The 17,477-nt window shown below is 42.7% G+C and overlaps 2 protein-coding genes across 2 annotated transcripts in view; one reads left to right on the top strand and one right to left on the bottom strand.

The window, feature by feature from the left end:
* Positions 1–6,780, top strand: part of col4a5 (collagen, type IV, alpha 5 (Alport syndrome)) — a 36,345-nt gene extending 29,565 nt beyond the window's left edge. Inside the window, exons 40-49 of the mRNA XM_054753199.1 lie at positions 2,743–2,876; positions 2,949–3,021; positions 3,098–3,169; positions 3,294–3,422; positions 3,502–3,600; positions 3,679–3,891; positions 3,964–4,141; positions 4,221–4,335; positions 4,410–4,582; positions 5,335–6,780. Of these exons, the coding sequence (XP_054609174.1) occupies positions 2,743–2,876; positions 2,949–3,021; positions 3,098–3,169; positions 3,294–3,422; positions 3,502–3,600; positions 3,679–3,891; positions 3,964–4,141; positions 4,221–4,335; positions 4,410–4,582; positions 5,335–5,416 (1,268 nt within the window). The 3' untranslated portion in view covers positions 5,417–6,780. The remainder of the gene's footprint in view (positions 1–2,742; positions 2,877–2,948; positions 3,022–3,097; positions 3,170–3,293; positions 3,423–3,501; positions 3,601–3,678; positions 3,892–3,963; positions 4,142–4,220; positions 4,336–4,409; positions 4,583–5,334) is intronic.
* A 4,245-nt stretch (positions 6,781–11,025) lies between these two features.
* The window catches only part of LOC129168205 (insulin receptor substrate 2-B), a 21,924-nt gene continuing 15,472 nt past the window's right edge, over positions 11,026–17,477 (bottom strand). The window contains exon 2 of the mRNA XM_054753200.1: positions 11,026–12,735. Within this exon, the coding sequence (XP_054609175.1) occupies positions 12,731–12,735 (5 nt within the window). The 3' untranslated portion in view covers positions 11,026–12,730. The remainder of the gene's footprint in view (positions 12,736–17,477) is intronic.

The following is a 17,477-nucleotide window of genomic DNA, read 5'->3' as shown; positions in this document are numbered from 1 at the left end:
GACTTTAACTTTGCACTTTGATCTGATAGAGGAGAAGTTGGCAAATCACTGCATTTTTTTTCTCTGCAATTGTGGTCCTCCCTAACGACCCCTCCATTCTCACTTTTCCATGCACACTGATGGTAACAGTCATGCACCTTTAACAAGTAAGCACCTTCTCAGACATGTTTGGGGTGTTCAGTGGGGGTGTCATCTGATCAAATCCACGTATACTGATACTGTGATGTGTCACTAACTCACCTGGAAAAAGGAATCATCGTTTTGTAGTTTGTCACCTCAACTAATTCACAATGTGTCGAATGCACTGACTTGGTCAACATTGTCTGCCGTTGGCCGACTGGCAAAGAAGACAGCCATTACAATAACCAACAGCACAGCGTGTAGTCAATAGGTGGCACTGTTTCCAAAAACAACCCACAGAATGCATGCAGTGCATCCCTAGTTTTACTTAATGCAAGGGTGTTCAAAGTGCACCCCGAGGGCCATGTTCTTCAAATAGCTTAGCACATATTGACCGACACTGGACTGGTTTTAGCGCAGCAAAGAATATCAAAGCGCATCCTTCCATTTTTTTCGTATGCGGCCCCCGGTAGAAAAAGTTTGGACACCCCTGAATTAATCTTTGGGAGTAATTGTTCACTCTGTCGTGGTGTTTCCAGTAGCCTCCAGAAATCATGAATATATTCCCAACTCACTGCAACACATTGGCATATTCCAGCACAGGAAGGATAAGGAGGCAAGCTGGGCGCTATCATAGAGGGAATCTACGTATTTGTTACAGGGTCAGTCTCCTGAAGCGGGTACCAAAAGTGTGACATAACAAGCAAAATTGAAAGTTATTTTCTAACCTATAAAGTATCACTTTAATATCTATCGCTATATCATCTATATCTATCACTATAAATGCTTTAAACCTCCAAACATGCTCCACAATGATGACGTCTCTTGCATGTACACAGAGCTAGCGGAAGGGCCGTGCTTCACAGACCACGCTGTTTACCTTTTCTGACGCGTACACATTTTGTATCACGATATTTTTGGGATGTATGACAATATGATGATATAATTAAATTCAGCGGAGCCTTGCTTATAAAGCTACAAAACTTAACCCATATAATTAAAAACACTTGTCTCAAATTGTAAAGCGCATTTATTGATTTATTTATTACAAACTGTGCAATCCAGCAAGTGCATTTAGTGTCTACCAAACTAGATCAGTGCAAAGTATTCAGAATTCAAGTATTCAGTTTAGTAACAATTGCAAATTGCAAAACGGGAATACATTAATAAAGGGATGGACTGGGACAAACATTTGGCCCTGGACTTTTTGGTTCAGACTGGCCCACTACAATCCATGCACACATGCTGTGCCAATTCTCCCCATTGATGTACATACAAACACACATGTCCTTCATAACACCACGATACTAAACAATATCCCTCTACTTGATCTTCTGGAGCCGTGAATCATTTATGGGTGGGCTCACTGAGCTGCTGCGGTCTCTGGTGAGATCATGTCCACAGGAGATCACAAATCTGGCCATGAAAAGCAGAGGTATAATACGGAATAGTTCTGAACAAGCTTACATGCAAAAAAGTCTGCATGCGATCAGAACTCTGACTAGTTGACTAAAGTATGGAAAACAATAATATAACCATCTGATTTTATTATTCTAACAGTTGTGTTTTAGTCATTGTAACTAAACCATAAACGCATTGTAACCATAAACGCTGACTGAAAAGAAATATGTAAATCATAGATATTGTTTAAATTGGTACGTCAATGTCTTTCGTGATGCAAATTTGACTGTGGGCACTGAAGTAGGAGCATGTTGACACTTTAAACACTTGAACTACGCACGCGACATGATTGGGGGGGATTGGGGGTCATTACAGGTAGAAATGAATACAAAGTGTCAAAATAGCAGATGTACTGTACATGCCCAAAACACATCATGTGACTTGTAAGCTTGGAGATGTGCAATGTTGCATCCTTTGATGAAAGCATCACTCAAGTGCTTCATAAAAGCCACTCATCAATGAATCAGTTTGGTACGCTTATTGTTTTCCAATACTTTAGACAACTAGATTTAGCGACAACATACCACACCGTGTTTGCTATGTTTTATGTCAAGCAAAGTTCACAGACAGTTACTGTATAAGCAAGCGTTTATAGTGGTAGCTCGGTTTTCCCCACCAAACACACGGACGCACACAGATTCAAATGTGAGTGTCAATAAAACGTCTGATATTAAAATCAGTTTAGTTTACGTGACCCAGGCAGAACAAACGGCCAACACACGCAAACTCCTGGCCAACTAGCAAAATCACTGTAGTCTGCGCGTCATGTCCATCGAAGTGAAGGCACCCTCTCTGGTACCCGTTTCAGGAGACTGACCCTAAAACATGTTCAAGTTCAAGCTTTACACTTGTTTTCTGTCTAAACCTCTTCTTTTGTTTTTTTGTTTCCCATCAACCCACAACCGCTTTATCCGGGAATTCTGGCAATCCTAGGTCCTGCAGGTTAGACTCCAGTGGTTTGAAGGTTTTGAGGATTTGGGGATGTTGAATGTTGAAAAGGATACACAAAACTAAACATTTTGTGTTGTTGTTTGTTGTAAAAATGGATCCCTGCGTGTGTTCCCTCATTAGGAGGAGATCCTAAATGCATTTTGTACCCTCAGGGACTGGAGAACTGCAGTGGCTTGCATTGTCGCTGACCTTTGCTATCTGTATATGAAGGTGCGCCTGGCCCGCAGGGTCCTCGTGGCCCCCCAGGAAGTGGCGGCGTGAGGGGAGAGAAAGGCATTCCCGGTGCTCCTGGTCAGCCAGGCTTCCCCGGACAGAAAGGAGACCCCGGCGTTCCAGGATTCTCAGTAAGAGTGGAGGGAATCAAAAAAGAACAACTGACTACTTGATGATGTAAATGTTTGGACCTCTCCCACCAGGGTCCAAGTGGTTCTCCGGGTATTCCTGGTCCGAAGGGCGACATTGGTCTGCCTGGCGTTCCCGGATTCCCTGGTATGTTCAAGTGCTGATCTTCTTCTGATCTCTTGGATAAATCAGGATAAGTCCTAAATGTTTGTTTCTTCATCAGGATCCAAAGGAGACCCAGGACTTCCAGGCGCCTCTGGCCTTCCTGGTGATCCTGGAGATTTTGGACCTCCAGGTAAAGTCTCACAATAATGTTAAAGGCTCAACCTTCTGCTAATATGCTTCCCCCTGTAGGTAGGGCGTTACATGCTGTTCTAAAACGTTCTAAAGCTTTTTTTTTAATATTCTTTGTGCTCCAGGCCCTCCTGGTGACCCCGGCGTTCCTCCACCCCCTAACATCATAAAGGGAGAACGTGGACCTCCTGGTGGTCCGGGCCAGCCTGGTGCTCGGGGGCTACCTGGCTCCCCTGGACGTGAGGGGCTTTCAGGTTAGTTTGGGAAACATCTTCATTTAAATTCCAAAGGGATGTGGCGATAATAAGAGTACTTTGTTCTTTTGGGTCTCAGGTGCACCAGGTGAAGCAGGGGATCCCGGTTCAGAGGGTCCCCCTGGCTTCAGTGGCCCTCCTGGAAGGAAGGGAGACAACGGGCCTGCCGGTCAGCCTGGTGAGTTTTGACCGTGCCTCAATAGCAAGTCGCTTGTCAAACAGTGTGACAGCTGCTCATGGTGTCTTCTGATCCCAGGTCAGCGTGGCTACCCGGGTCCTCCTGGTTCTGATGGTCCACAGGGTCCTCCCGGTATACCGGGATCGGGGTCGGCGGCCCACGGCTTCCTCATCACCCGACACAGCCAGATCCAGGAAGTGCCGAGCTGTCCCATCGGAACCAACCTGATATATGACGGCTACTCCCTACTGTACGTGCAGGGCAACGAGAGAGCGCACGGCCAGGACCTTGGTAAAGAATTTGCACTCCAGGACGTTTCTGAAGTGCTGCACGTGTCTGATCTTTCTCTGTTGTGTGCTCCAGGCACGGCGGGCAGCTGTTTACGCCGCTTCAGCACCATGCCCTTCATGTTCTGCAACATCAACAACGTGTGTAACTTCGCCTCCCGTAATGACTACTCCTACTGGCTATCCACGCCCGAGCCCATGCCCATGTCCATGGCGCCCATAACTGGAGAGAGCATCAAGCCTTTCATCAGCCGGTAGGACACGGTTGGACAGGACGTGAGCGGTGATGAGTGATGCTTTTGTGTCTCATTGTGTATGTTTTTGTGCATCCAGCTGCTCCGTGTGTGAAGCCCCAGCCATGGTGATCGCAGTCCACAGTCAAACCATCCAGATTCCCAACTGCCCTGCCAACTGGGAGGCTCTGTGGATAGGCTACTCCTTCATGATGGTACGACGTCAGGTGCATAAGGACTTCTATCGAGTGCCGTGTATGAACATCTCTTCCTTACTGCCACCTTGCAGCACACAAGCGCCGGCGCTGAAGGCTCCGGCCAGGCTCTGGCCTCCCCTGGCTCCTGTCTGGAGGAGTTCCGCAGCGCTCCCTTCATCGAGTGCCACGGCAGGGGGACGTGCAACTACTACGGCAACTCCTACAGCTTCTGGCTGGCCACCGTGGACGAAGGCGACATGTTCAGGTACACGCTGCATTTCAAGAAACTCACAGGTAGCATATGCCTACATTGTATCATTGAGGGGCGTGTCTACCAAATGCCCCCACCCTCTTCCGTGCTCACACTAAGCATTCATGCTTCAACTTGTTTACTTCTCACATCACTTCTGTTCTGCTAGATTCCGTCAATTTCTCTGACTTTGTGCATTATTTCCAGTCTGATTGTTTCTATTGTGCAAGGCTGTCATTTATCGCTAGTGGGAGGAGCGATCGCATTAATTGAGCGACACGTCTTTATTACACACACAAATGGAGTTGACGTTTGACTTTTGGGTTATTTGGAGTCTTTGCATTCACAAAATGACATAATTACAGCATTCAAATGTGCACACAGATTGTTATTGTTAGCCGCTAAGCAAAGGTTTGGGCATGTACCAAAACTTTATAGTCATTGTAATCAAGATATTTAGTGTTCCTCGTTTGTCGTGGGGGGATAAGTTCCCAAATTAGCCCGCAATAAGTGAAATCGGCGAAGTAGCCAACGTAATGTTTTTTACAATGATTATATTTGTTTTTAGGCTGTAAAAGCCCTCACCGTACGTTATTTGGGTGCTCCTCTAGCCAAACGTGGTACAATTATCCTATGGTGATCGCAACTTGTGATTATTCACACAGTATTATTTGTAGTACTATTTGTAGGTTTTTCTTGATTAAAGTCGGTTTGCCTCCCTAAAATCATTGACACTTACAGTACCACGTTGACCTTGATCCTTACAGTAAGCCCCAGTCGGAGACGCTGAAGGCGGGCAACCTGCGGACGCGCGTCAGCCGCTGTGTGGTCTGCATGAAGAGGACGTAACGGCACACAGCAACTGACAAGCACGCCACCTGCACCTGAGCAGGGACTAGTGGAGACAGCTGACGATTGGTTGGGGGGGAGGAACAGGGGGGATCAAGGTGACAGTGGGTGTGGCGGCAGAGGTGGAATTCCAATGGTACTACAAAAACAATGGTGCTACTGTGCAACACAGCTTCAAAAACATAACAAAGTGACGTAAATAAACCTTTTTTTGCTTAGTTTTTTCCTAAGAAGTACCTCAAAACGAGAGCAGAAAAAAATGGTGCCATTTTTCATCCCTCTTTTAGCCACGCAACATACCTGTAGATGCGCTCATCCTTTCCTACACACGAGCTTTTATTTTCGTATTTTTTTATCAACAAGGAGGGGTGAAGGATGCTCTCCATGGTAACCAAATCGGCACTTTTGACTTCGGGACATCCAAGATGAGAGATGCACTGACGGCCTTTTTTTTTAAAATTTAGACAACTTTTCAATTGTACCTTCCTTCTTTCCCTTGTATTTCTATGTCCGTCGTGACATGTGGTGGTACTAACCCGGCTGCAGCCCGCCCCACTAACTCATTCTTTCTTTTGTAAGTAATAAAATGTGTATATTGTGTAAAACACCTTTTATTTTCAACGTATTGGGGCCTGACTCGACACCAAGCATTTTGCAGGTTTAGTTTGCTTTCACTCACTCACATACAAACAGATATTGTACAAAGTAAGGCTTTTATGAATGAAAACAGTATTTTATATATAATAAATATATATATATATATTTCTTTAAAAAAAAAAGGATATAAAGGCATTTGACAGTGGGTGTTTTTACGGTCATGCATTTCACCAAAAACTACTGAGCACATCAAAAGCCATTCTCCCTGAAACAAAGTGTGTATGATATGAAATCACTTAAAGCTTTTGTATTCAATTTGTAGAATTATTAATAACTGTCGAGCTGAATTTAAAGTGGGGGGTCGCTTCTAGATTGTCTGATGATCGAGAGGGGAACGTTTCACATGTTTGTGCAAGCGAGGATTTCAATTAAAAGCTTGGCTCCTTGTTGTGGTGTGTTTTGCTTTTTTTAACATTCCCAGGTGTTGGTCCGCAAAATCCACTTTTTGCACCAAAAACCTCCAAATTTAGTGTTCACGCTTGATGCAGATTTACACTTAGCATCTTGGGGTGGTAGGGAGAAAGGCAGGCAATTGTTCTTCCTGTGTTGTTATTTTTGCAGAATTGCTTCCATGAGTCCTAATTTTGTCAAGCTGGGGTGCGATAAAAATGTATTTTTGAAATTTGTTTTGTTTCCATGTTATGGTACCCAGAAGTTGTTATAAGCTGAAGACTGAAATAAACACAATGACCAAAGCTATTGTCCTCGGAAACATTATCATTTGCTCTAAGAAGCATAACTCCACAGCGGGGAAAATAGCTGTTTGATCCCCTGCTTGTTTTGTAAACTCCAAAGCTATGAACATCCATTAGTAGGGTTGTTGTCACAGGAAGGAAACATGAATTTGTATTAACCTGAGGGAAATAAGTATAAGTAACGTAAGCCCGTGAAGCACATTCTTACACCGCAAGAAAGTACACAGAATCTTATGTGGATTCTTCCATTCAAAGTCCCCACCGGGCACTGACAGAAAAATCACACTGGGCCCCACTGGGCAGCTGTTTATGTTGCTTTTTGGGGCCCCCTTCAGTTAGGGGCCCTTGGAATAGTCCTAACTTTTCCCACCTATTAGGCGCCCCTGACCATGGACAAGACCAAAGTGGTCAAAGAACCTGAAATATCGGTACTTTTCCCCAGAAATATCACAATTAAACTAATAACCCACATGAGACGTAAATCTAGATTTTTCTTTCTGTTTAGGGAGGTTTTTTTGCTTGTTTTTTTCCTCAAAAGATGTATTTGGGTAGGCTGATAGGCTCATTAGGACCAGCAGGTGGCAGCATCTTTGCAAGCAGGAAAAGGTGTCCACAGGAAGGACCCGACTTTGCAGGAGTGTCAAAAAGTCTTCTGCACACATTTCACATTTGACAAATATTTGAAGGGTGTTTTATCTCCATCATGTGACTGTTTGACGTTTACTCTGCAGGTGAAACGTGCAGCGCATAAACACCCGAGAGCAAAATCTTTGCAACACTCTTGCAGATAACCGCCGTTATTATTTTGCCAAGACCAAAGAAGAAGAAACGGTCACGCCGCGTGGCGACACAAAGACTTTCGAGCGGCTCGCATGACCAAAGTGGACTTTGGGATTGTTTTGACAGTTGGACTTTGGGTCGCTGGGTGGGTCACCTGAGCTGGATAAACAGGCCGCTGTCGTCTGTCGAATTCCGCTGAACGGGGAATGAGGCCCGGTCACAGGACCCGACAAAAACACATCAATGGAAAGGAATAGTCTGGAAAAAACATTTACTCCTGATTATGCTGTAACTTCAAGAAACTATTCAAGCCCTTTCGCTTTGTTGCTATTGGGCTCCCCCTACTGGTGGAAAGTGCTTCAGCCTGTTTTCTGGTCCCGTCATTCCCATTTTACTGTGTTACTGACTTTGTGGATTATTTCCAGTCTTACTTCTTCTTCTTCTTTTCCTTTCGGCTTTTCCCTTCAGCGGTCGCCACAGCCAATCAATTGCCTCCATCTAACCCTGTCTTCTGCATCCTCTTCTCTCACACCAACTACCTTCATGTCCTCTTTCACTACATCCATAAACCTCCTCTTTGGTCTTCCTCTAAGCCTCCTGCCTGGCAGTTCCAAACTCAGCATCCTTCTACCTACTGTATATATTCCCTATCTCTCCTCTGGACATGTCCAAACCATCTCAGTCTGGCCTCTCTGACTTTATCTCCAAAACCTCTAACATGTGCTGTCCCTCTGATGTACTCATTCCTGATCCTATCCTTCCTGGTCACTCCCAGAGAGAACCTCAGCATCTTCATCTCTGCTACCTCCAGCTCTGTCTCCTGTCTTTTCCTCATGGACACTGTCTCTAGACCAAACAACATCGCTGGTCTCACCACAGTTTTGTACACCTTTCCTTTCATTTTAGCTGAAACTCTTCTATCACACATCACACCTGACACTTTTCTCCACCCGTACCATCCTGCCTGTACACGCTTCTTCACCTCTTTTCCACACACTCCACTGCTCTTCTTGATCTCTTCTCCCTGTAAGCTCACTCAGGGCAAACCTCCACCTCTCTAGCTTCTCCTCCACCTGTTCCCTGCTCTCACTGCAGATCACAATGTCATCTGCAAACATCATAGTCCATGGAGATTCCTGTCTAACCTCGTCTGTCAGTCTGTCCATCACCATAGCGAACAAGAAGGGGCTCAGAGTTGATCCCTGTTGCAGTCCCACCTCCACCTTGAACTCCTCTGTCACACCTACAGCACACCTCACCACTGTCTTCCAGTCCTCATACATGTCCTGCACCGCTCTAACATACTTCTCTGCCAGTCTTACTGCAATTATTAATTTTGCAATGTGGCCTGCTGTTGTGCCATTTTCTATTGGCCTGTGGCACATTCTAAAGATATCATTTAACAACCTAAAAAAATATTAAGAGAAAAACTTGTAATCTAATGAGAAAAAGTAGTCATTTTATAGTTTAATAGTTTTTATATAGTCATTTATTATAATAATATTATGACAAATGTTATTTTAGTAACATAGAGTAGAAATGTTCAAGCAAAAATATGTTATTTTTTTCAAAGTCATAATGAAACAAAACAAAATAAAGTTTCCATTTTTTTTAATTAGATTGGGGAAAAAGTTTTGTTACGAAGAATAAAGTCAAAATATTATGGGAATAAAGTCCTAATTATGAGGAAAAAGTTGAAATAGTTTGAAAATGCTCTTTTTATAACATTTTTTAACAAAGAGTGAAGTTGATACTAATGGGCTTTTTCACCGACATCACAAAGCTGAGATGCTGTTTAAAAAATAAGAAGTTCTTAGCATATCTTCATGTGTTGCTTTACAAAACATCAAATGTCCCTTGCATCTGTTCATTTGTCAGTATGTGGCCCATGCTGGAACCCCTGCAAGGACACCCCTGCACTCGCCAAACGTGCCGGACCTGAGGTGTGAATTGAGCCCAAGCACCGTACGATTGACCTTGAGTGATTACATCCTAAGGCAGGGGGTGGCCAAAGTGTGGGCCAGGGACCATCTGCAGCCCGCAGCACATTATAGAAATCATTCATTCATTTTCTATGCCGCTTGTCTTTACTAGGGTACGCTGGGGTACGCTGGAGTCTATCCCAGCTGACTTTGGGCGAGAGGTAGGGTACACCCTGGCCTGGTCGCCAGACAATCACAGATGATACAAATACAATTTTGCAAAAATTAAAAAACGAGAGCGAAATGTGTAATATAAAAAGCTGAAATATTGATAGTAATAACAAATAACGCAATGCTGACACAAAACTAACCCCGACCCTTGTAAAATATATATAATCGTATTTTCAGCCTTTTTAATTAAAAGGGCTGATCAGCCAACATCATACATCAGACGCATCATGCTTCTTCTTAACCCAAGCCAGTGTTTTCATGAAGGAAAATGATTTATCCAAAAGTTAAATCACGGCATCATTTTGTGTGTTTTTGCAGGCAAGATGCCTACGAATGCCTATATAGCATACATAAGACATATTCCATATACTAGGACTGTCAAATGATTGCAAATCGTAATCAAAGTAATCCGTTTTCTAATTAATTAATCATGATTAATCACCATTTGCCGGTATGTGTGAAACATGCCCATTTTTGCTGTATTTTATGAACAGAAAGACAAATGACAGGGCAGGATGATATATAGTATTTGTAATGTATTAACTGCTCCAAATGAACTGAAAATGTAACTCAAGCTATAAGATACCGCACATTTGAATCACACTTTAACCGTTGTGAGTCATGAAGGGTTGCGTTCAAAGACACCAAGTAATTTAAGTTGAATTCACGTTTATATATTTTCTGGGATTTCCGAGCATACCCAAATGCAGCAAATTGTGCTTCCACTGTAAGAGTTACGTTTATGAGAGATAAGAATATCCACTTCCTATTTGTCTTTGTCTTTCTGTTTGCGCGCATAATAAAGACGTACTCCGATTTTCAGAGTGTCATTGAATGCACCTCGCTGTTGTGTAGTGACAATGAGGAAGTGTGGCTCCCAGGATCGGTGGATTAGAGACGTGTTTGTGAGTGGAGATGCATATCTGGTTGATCACGCTATAAAGTTTAATGGAATTTAATGAAATAAACGAGTCTAGCCATTAACGCGCTGTTTTTGACAGGCCTAACGTATACACATACAGTACACACACACACACACACACACAGTACAGTATAAAGACAAACACGAGTGCAGTTACATGAACACTTTTTATTGCAATAGCTCTATCGAAAGCACAGTTTTGATAAATATAAACACTATGCCGATGCTCAAATGGCCTCCGAGACATCCTATCAACACATCGCATTCCCTCCATGAGGAAGCGAAGAAAATAAAAACAGGGAGGCGGCAATCAAAATATGAAAAAAAGCCACAACTTTTCTTATTTACATGAGGATTTATCCATCGACTTTTTACCGTTTTTGTCCCCCCCCCCCTCCCCCTCCAAAACGGAGGACAAACGTCGCACATACCAAGGAGAGACACCTCCACACTATTTATTGATCTCTTGTCCGTAAAGCTAATTAACAACAGCATTCAAGTGGGGGAAACAACAAAGGTAGCAGGAAGTGTGTCGTCTTATGGGAGCCTCGCTAAACATCCTCTGTCGCCATGGTTACCACCGATGGCAACTTAAACAGTACTACACAGCAGCAAATTAACTGTAATATCGATACAAAAAATAAACATGAATCTTCTTTATACAAATAACTGCAAAATGCCTAAACATTTTTAAAAATCACTACGCTTGAAGCGCTTTCAACAACAAAAAATGAGCGCGTAAAACAAGCGGTGGGGGAAAAGGGAAACGCGCCGCTTGCATAATGGTGTCCCTCGCTGCCTGAATAACGTTCCATTTTTTAATGCATGATTTTTAACATCAGCACACCTGTGAGGTGAGTGCTTGCTAAACCAAACACACATTTGAGCCGGCCCAGTTTGAAATAATGAAATAACACTTTGGACGCTGTGTCGACACAGAAAAAGTTCATAAATAAGGGGCATGCTTTCAAAAAAGGAAACACGGGGAGGTACTTTTGGGACTGTACGTCCAAACAGATTGCTTGGCAAAAATATGTCCACACACAAAATGAAGGGAAATGATCTGCAGGAGGGATGAAAAGGTGTCAGTCGAGTTGCTTTCAAGTACACTTCTCGCCGTGGGGACAGCTGGTCAGTCACAGGAGCGCTGCGGCGGGAACGCTAAATATGGACTCGAGTGTGCGCAAACCTACGAGAACGAGGAGGCGGCGAGTTCTGCCCGGTGCTGCATGTGCGTGCGTGCGTGCGTGTAGCAGGGCAAGTATGTCCACCTGCAGCTGCAGCTCAGGTTACTGGAAACGTCTTTACGTCACTCAGAGTTGCTGACGAACACCCTGGCATGTGTGTGCGTGCGTGTGTGTGTCCGAAACGGGCCCAGTGGGTCCGTGCGATGTGTAGACATGTTGCGTTTGTTTGCGCGACTCGGTATATGTTTTGCGGGGGAGGGGGCGTCATCAGTCATATGCATATTAGCTTAGCATCTCCTGGTCATGAAAGAAATGTACCGGACCTTTGCAAACTTCAAATAAATATGTGCAAGTGAACGTATGTACCGGATGTGGGAACGAGTGCGGTGATGCGTGCGCATCTGAGGGGATTTGATATATATTCTATATATATACTGTATATTTACACATACAGTATACACACACAGATCTTTATCACAAGGTAATAACTGCACGGTACCATAACAAGGATGGATGGGGTAAAAAACAGCATAAAAATGAATATTTTAGGTTGAAACATAAAAAGACTGTACCGTAACGCCTCCCTTTTTAACACCGTATGAACAAGTGCAACCACCTGCTAATAAGACGGCTCACTTGATGCCCGAGGCGGGAGAGCAGCACTTTTCGTAGGACAATTCGTATTTTTTTCAATATAAAAAAAAGCAAAGATATACATATAAACACAAAAAAAATAAAAGAGTGCGACTCAAATTGAAACGCAAAAAAAAAGAGAAAAACTGCAAGCTCTTTCTGTCATCTGTTTTATCTCTCATCTCAATCCATGTGAAGGTCAGAGGTCATCTGCGAGTGGGTGAATGGGGTTGAAGGTCAAGGGGTCGGAGCTGTCAGGAGGTTGGAACGTGGAGGACTGCCGTCGTTCAGTCTGTGAGGACACACAAACATGTTAGCCACACAGCTCCAGTTCAAGGAAAAGACTCCATTACCCACAAGCCCCTTGTGCTCTCACAGTCTTAGGACACCCTGCTGTTTGTGTAAGCTAGCTCTTCTACTCATTATTTTTTGGGCAAATCCACCATATGGTGGCGCTGTTCTTAAAGTTTCACCCCATAAGGCAGAGAACTTACAATTTCTCACACTGCTCTACAAAACAGCCACTTTAACTTGATAGTGTTTAGCCCAACGACAACCACAACGATCTTTAATGACCTGCGGCATATTCTTCAAATAAAATTCAGATTAGGGCCACACTGAAAAATAAATAAAAGGATACACATATGAAAGCAACAAGTCTCAATAATGAGACCACGACACCACATTATCATTGTCATTTATAGTACAAGATCCTTCCACATGCTCAAGGACACCATCTTTATCCTTCATGATGGTGGCTGCGCTTCAGCAGCGTGAAACGGGCATGCTGATTTGAAATGTTGATTTTCACTTTCACTTTGTTTTTTCCATGCTGCCACCAGACGAGTCTGCCTCACTGCCTTGAAAGACATAATGCTGGTTAAGAAGTTACCTAAAAAGACCAGAAGTGACTATGTCCTTCCTCTCAGTGTCGCGACACCAGTCCGCCAATGTACTAATCGGCCTATGTAGGACTCAGCCACATGCACTCACTCTTTCTCTTTCTTTCTTCAGTACAATCATTTATGGCAGTGCGTACAGAAGCACCAAACACTGAAACCCAGAACGCTGTCAACGTGGACCACTTGTAAAAAGACTGTTTGGATTTTGACAAATATTATCACAGTACTGTTCAAATTTGACAAAAATTGGGCAACAATTAGATGACAGTCCTTTGCGGTGAAGCAAAAATCAATAAATCGCACACCTTACACTGCATTGGCTAGGTTTTAATGTGCTTAACTCATTCAATGACAGACGTATTTATACGTTTTCATAAACCTGAACACCTGACCCCAAAGATATATTCAACGGAACACTAAAATTGCATTTCGGTTCAGTCCAGTTTCTTGAAGTGCTCGGTTCGGTACAAAAAAGAAAAAAATGACTTCAAATGCTTTTATTTAAAAAAAAAAAAATGCAAACAGAACTTTTTAAAAATAAATAAAAGCGACCCATTTGGTTGATATTTCAAAAAAATTGACTGAGCTTTTTTAAATAGAAAAATAATAATAAAATAAACAGTTGTATTTAAACATTGTGGCGAAATGTAATGGACGGTTACAGTTAAATAGCTCTCTGTTGCACGTGAAGTCCAACCATCTGTCGTAAGATAAAATAGCCAACACATGTGATAGCTCGTTGATGACATCACTTTTAGCCTTTTTATAAAGTGCTGCTATAACCTTCTGGCTAAAGTGAGGACGTGATGGTATTTCGTAGCGACGTTCAAGAACGGTCATGGAAAAAATGATTAGACCAGCCTTGTTTCTTCAGTTTATTGATTATTTTAATGCCTGCTACCACTAAAGGTACCTTTGTTTGGACAAATAGAATGATGATAACAAAAATAGCTCATAAGAGTTGAATTTAAGAGCTGATATCTAGCAGCTTCCATGGTTTTCTTGATAATAACCCAAATCACTTAAGTTCTTACATGAATCGCTATAGCATTGTAATGCCAAGCAATGCAAGTTATGTTCTTATAAGCTATTTTTGTTGTCATTGTTATATTTGTCCAAACAAAGGTAGCTTTAGTTGTATCAGGCATTAAAATGAACAAGAAACCAAAACAAGGGTGGTCTAATCATGTTTCCCATGACTGTACTTAAAGCCAGCGCTCTCATCAACTGAATATGGACGTAATGTTGTGGCTATAAAACTCCAACACCATGTGTTACTGCTTTGGCCCGGTCCAAGCTGCTTGCTAGAGGTTGTTTATATGCTGAAGTTATCCGTGTTTGCACTAAGCTGGTTTTCTTTCTTGTAGATGTAACATTAACTGCCGGATGCTGCTGCTTTAAGTGGCTAACACGTTAGACGTGTTTCCCGCAGCATACCCGATATCCATGGAACAATGTCCACACAACTTTGGATTTATGCACTTGCCTTTGTCCATCTGTAATTTTAACAGGGAAGCCAAGGTGTTCCCAAACAGGAGACCGTAGTGAGATGGAGCGTCTCCCAGCTCAGGATTCTCGTTTGCATCTGCCATGATGCCATTTGTCACGCCTGCGAGCTACTAGCGTTCTTCCCCCCCAGTCACTCAGAGTAGTGACACTCAGAGGCGTCCGCGCGGAAACTTGCACAGGTCTTTAGTCCCGCATGAAGCGCTGAGATCACTCTAGTAATTAATTTTAGGAGAAAAATAAAATGTAACCAAAGCAGTCTGCAAGTGGCCTGAACCGAACATGCAGAACCAAAACGGTTCAAGACAGTACATCCATGTGAACCTTTACACCCCTAGCATTTATACACCTTTTACGTTTTTCTTGCACGAGAGGCAAAAAGAGGTAATGACGCAACTGCACACTAAAAGATGTCACTTTTGGAGCAGCTTTAAGCCACAAAAACGGCCACAAGGTGGCAGAAGTGCATTTGATCAGAGCTCGGCATGGATCTTGTGTGCGCACACACAGTTCAGTTCAAATGTGGAAATTGTAAATAGTTCATGGTGTTATATTTGTAAATCAATTGTTATTTGATGTAAAACAGCCCTTTTGGTGGTGTTTATTAGTTGTTTATAGATATTTCAGCTGTCACAAAAGCAAAACAATGTTGTCAAAGTGAAAGCTATGCTTGAAATGCATCATTTCACAAAGAGCTATTTTCCTCCTGATATTTTCAGAAACGTAACTATGCACTACTGCTGACTACTACACAATGGAAAAAGATAGAAACAAACTTTCTTTCCTTGATGAAAGACAAAAGCCGAGTCTGCCTTGAAAGAGCAGACAAAATCGTCTAAAATGGCCGGCACTGAAGGGGTTGTCTTTTGCAAAATGGCTGGGATTGAATGAGTTCATAAATAGTTAAATGGCAAAGAATATCCAAGTGTTTGCTGTGCTATTATTTTTCTGACAACTACACACCAGATTGACTTGAAATGTGTCACACAGCTCTAGAAAACAGCTGCTGTAAATTTCAACTACATAATGAAGTTCCAAAAAAGTAAGAGCCCAAGGGCTGGCCATGCGCTATCCCTTAACAGCATAACCACATTTTGAATGCTTTTATTGTGTGGACACTTATAAAATTCTAACCAGGTGCTTTGATCTATTTATTTTTATTCTTAATATTCTTATTCCGCGGCTTTTATGCTCTAACGCCTCCATTTTTTCAACCGATTCAAACCAACCCAACATCAAATTGTTCAGCTCATTCAGGAACAGCTTGTTATTTATTCAGGTATTTCAAAACATCCGTAGATTTTCCATTTTTCCCATTGAAAATGAATGGGCCATTTTCCAAACTTCCACCATTCGCAAATTTCTCAACTGATTCCAACCAATCCATCGTAGGAAACATTCAACTCATTCAGCATTTTCAACCTTATAATTTTTCACGTTGAAAAGAATGTGGACCACACTACTTTCTCTTCTAAGATTTCTTTCAAAGTCCAGATTTCTCAATTAAACAAGCCATTCCACCATCAAACTGTTCAGCACGTTCAGGACATACACCTACCTATTTTTCAGATGACCATATTTTTCATTTCACGCAAAATTCTCACTTTCTGTAAAACCGTATCAATTGGTTTCGACTGGGGCAGCCTATCCCGATGCTGAAGATCGCATCGGGATCGGCTGCTGATCTGCTGAATTTTGAAGACCGGATAATATCGGCTTCCGCCACAAAATGGAGCCCATAACTTTCGTAACTCTGGACCACACTCCAATATGGTAGTTGCGGTAAGGCGCCTCAAAGATGGTTGCCACTCGACTCCCGCCAACCGCAAGAACAAGAAAACGCAACACCACCATGCAGACAAGTCCGCGGTGTACCGTGGCGAAGTTAGTTTGTCTAGTGTGGGTTCCTGATATGCTCGTACAGGCATGCGAACACATACTGAGGCAAGTGGAGCTGGACACATTTTCATCATGAGTATACAACACTTACTACTGGTAGCAGTAGTAAATACAATAACACACACATACAACACAGCACTGATGGATCGCTCTAATAAACCACAAGGACGCAGAACACAATGTCCGTTTTCTTCGTTAAGCAAAAAATATGCAAACTGGGCATACGCTACCCAAGTTTCCACTGTACCAAAAAAGCTGACCAATCACAGCTCTGCTGGCTGTCCACGTTGCTGTTGATGCGTGGTTAGATTTTCTTTTGGAAGTGCACGTCGAGCTCCACCGGAGGGTTTGGGGGTGCTGTAGCATAATGAAGCCTTTAGGGCAGGGGTCTCCAACCAGTAGTTAATGAGCTACCGACAACTATTGAGTAGCCCACCAAAAGGTCGAAGAATATTAGCTAAAAGTCTTCGTATCTTTATAAATACACAGTATATACAGTACATATATATAAAAAGTACCACAAAATAGCATAAAGAGAATGACCATACTGAGTGGAGATCTGCTTTGTAAATAAAGCACAATTTAAATGTCGCATATCTACAAAACAAATAGCTCACCTCTCCTTTCTTTTTGTCAAAGTAGCTCTAAGAGTGATGAAAGTTGCACCAGAAAGAAATGCATACTGAAATACAACATGCAGATGAGCACAATTGCTGTTTGTTGATGT

The sequence above is a fragment of the Dunckerocampus dactyliophorus genome, chromosome 15 (assembly GCF_027744805.1).
Source record: "Dunckerocampus dactyliophorus isolate RoL2022-P2 chromosome 15, RoL_Ddac_1.1, whole genome shotgun sequence".
Classification (NCBI taxonomy): domain Eukaryota; kingdom Metazoa; phylum Chordata; class Actinopteri; order Syngnathiformes; family Syngnathidae; genus Dunckerocampus; species Dunckerocampus dactyliophorus.
Note: the sequence above shows the minus strand (reverse complement) of the source record. Positions and strands in the feature narration are given on the sequence as shown.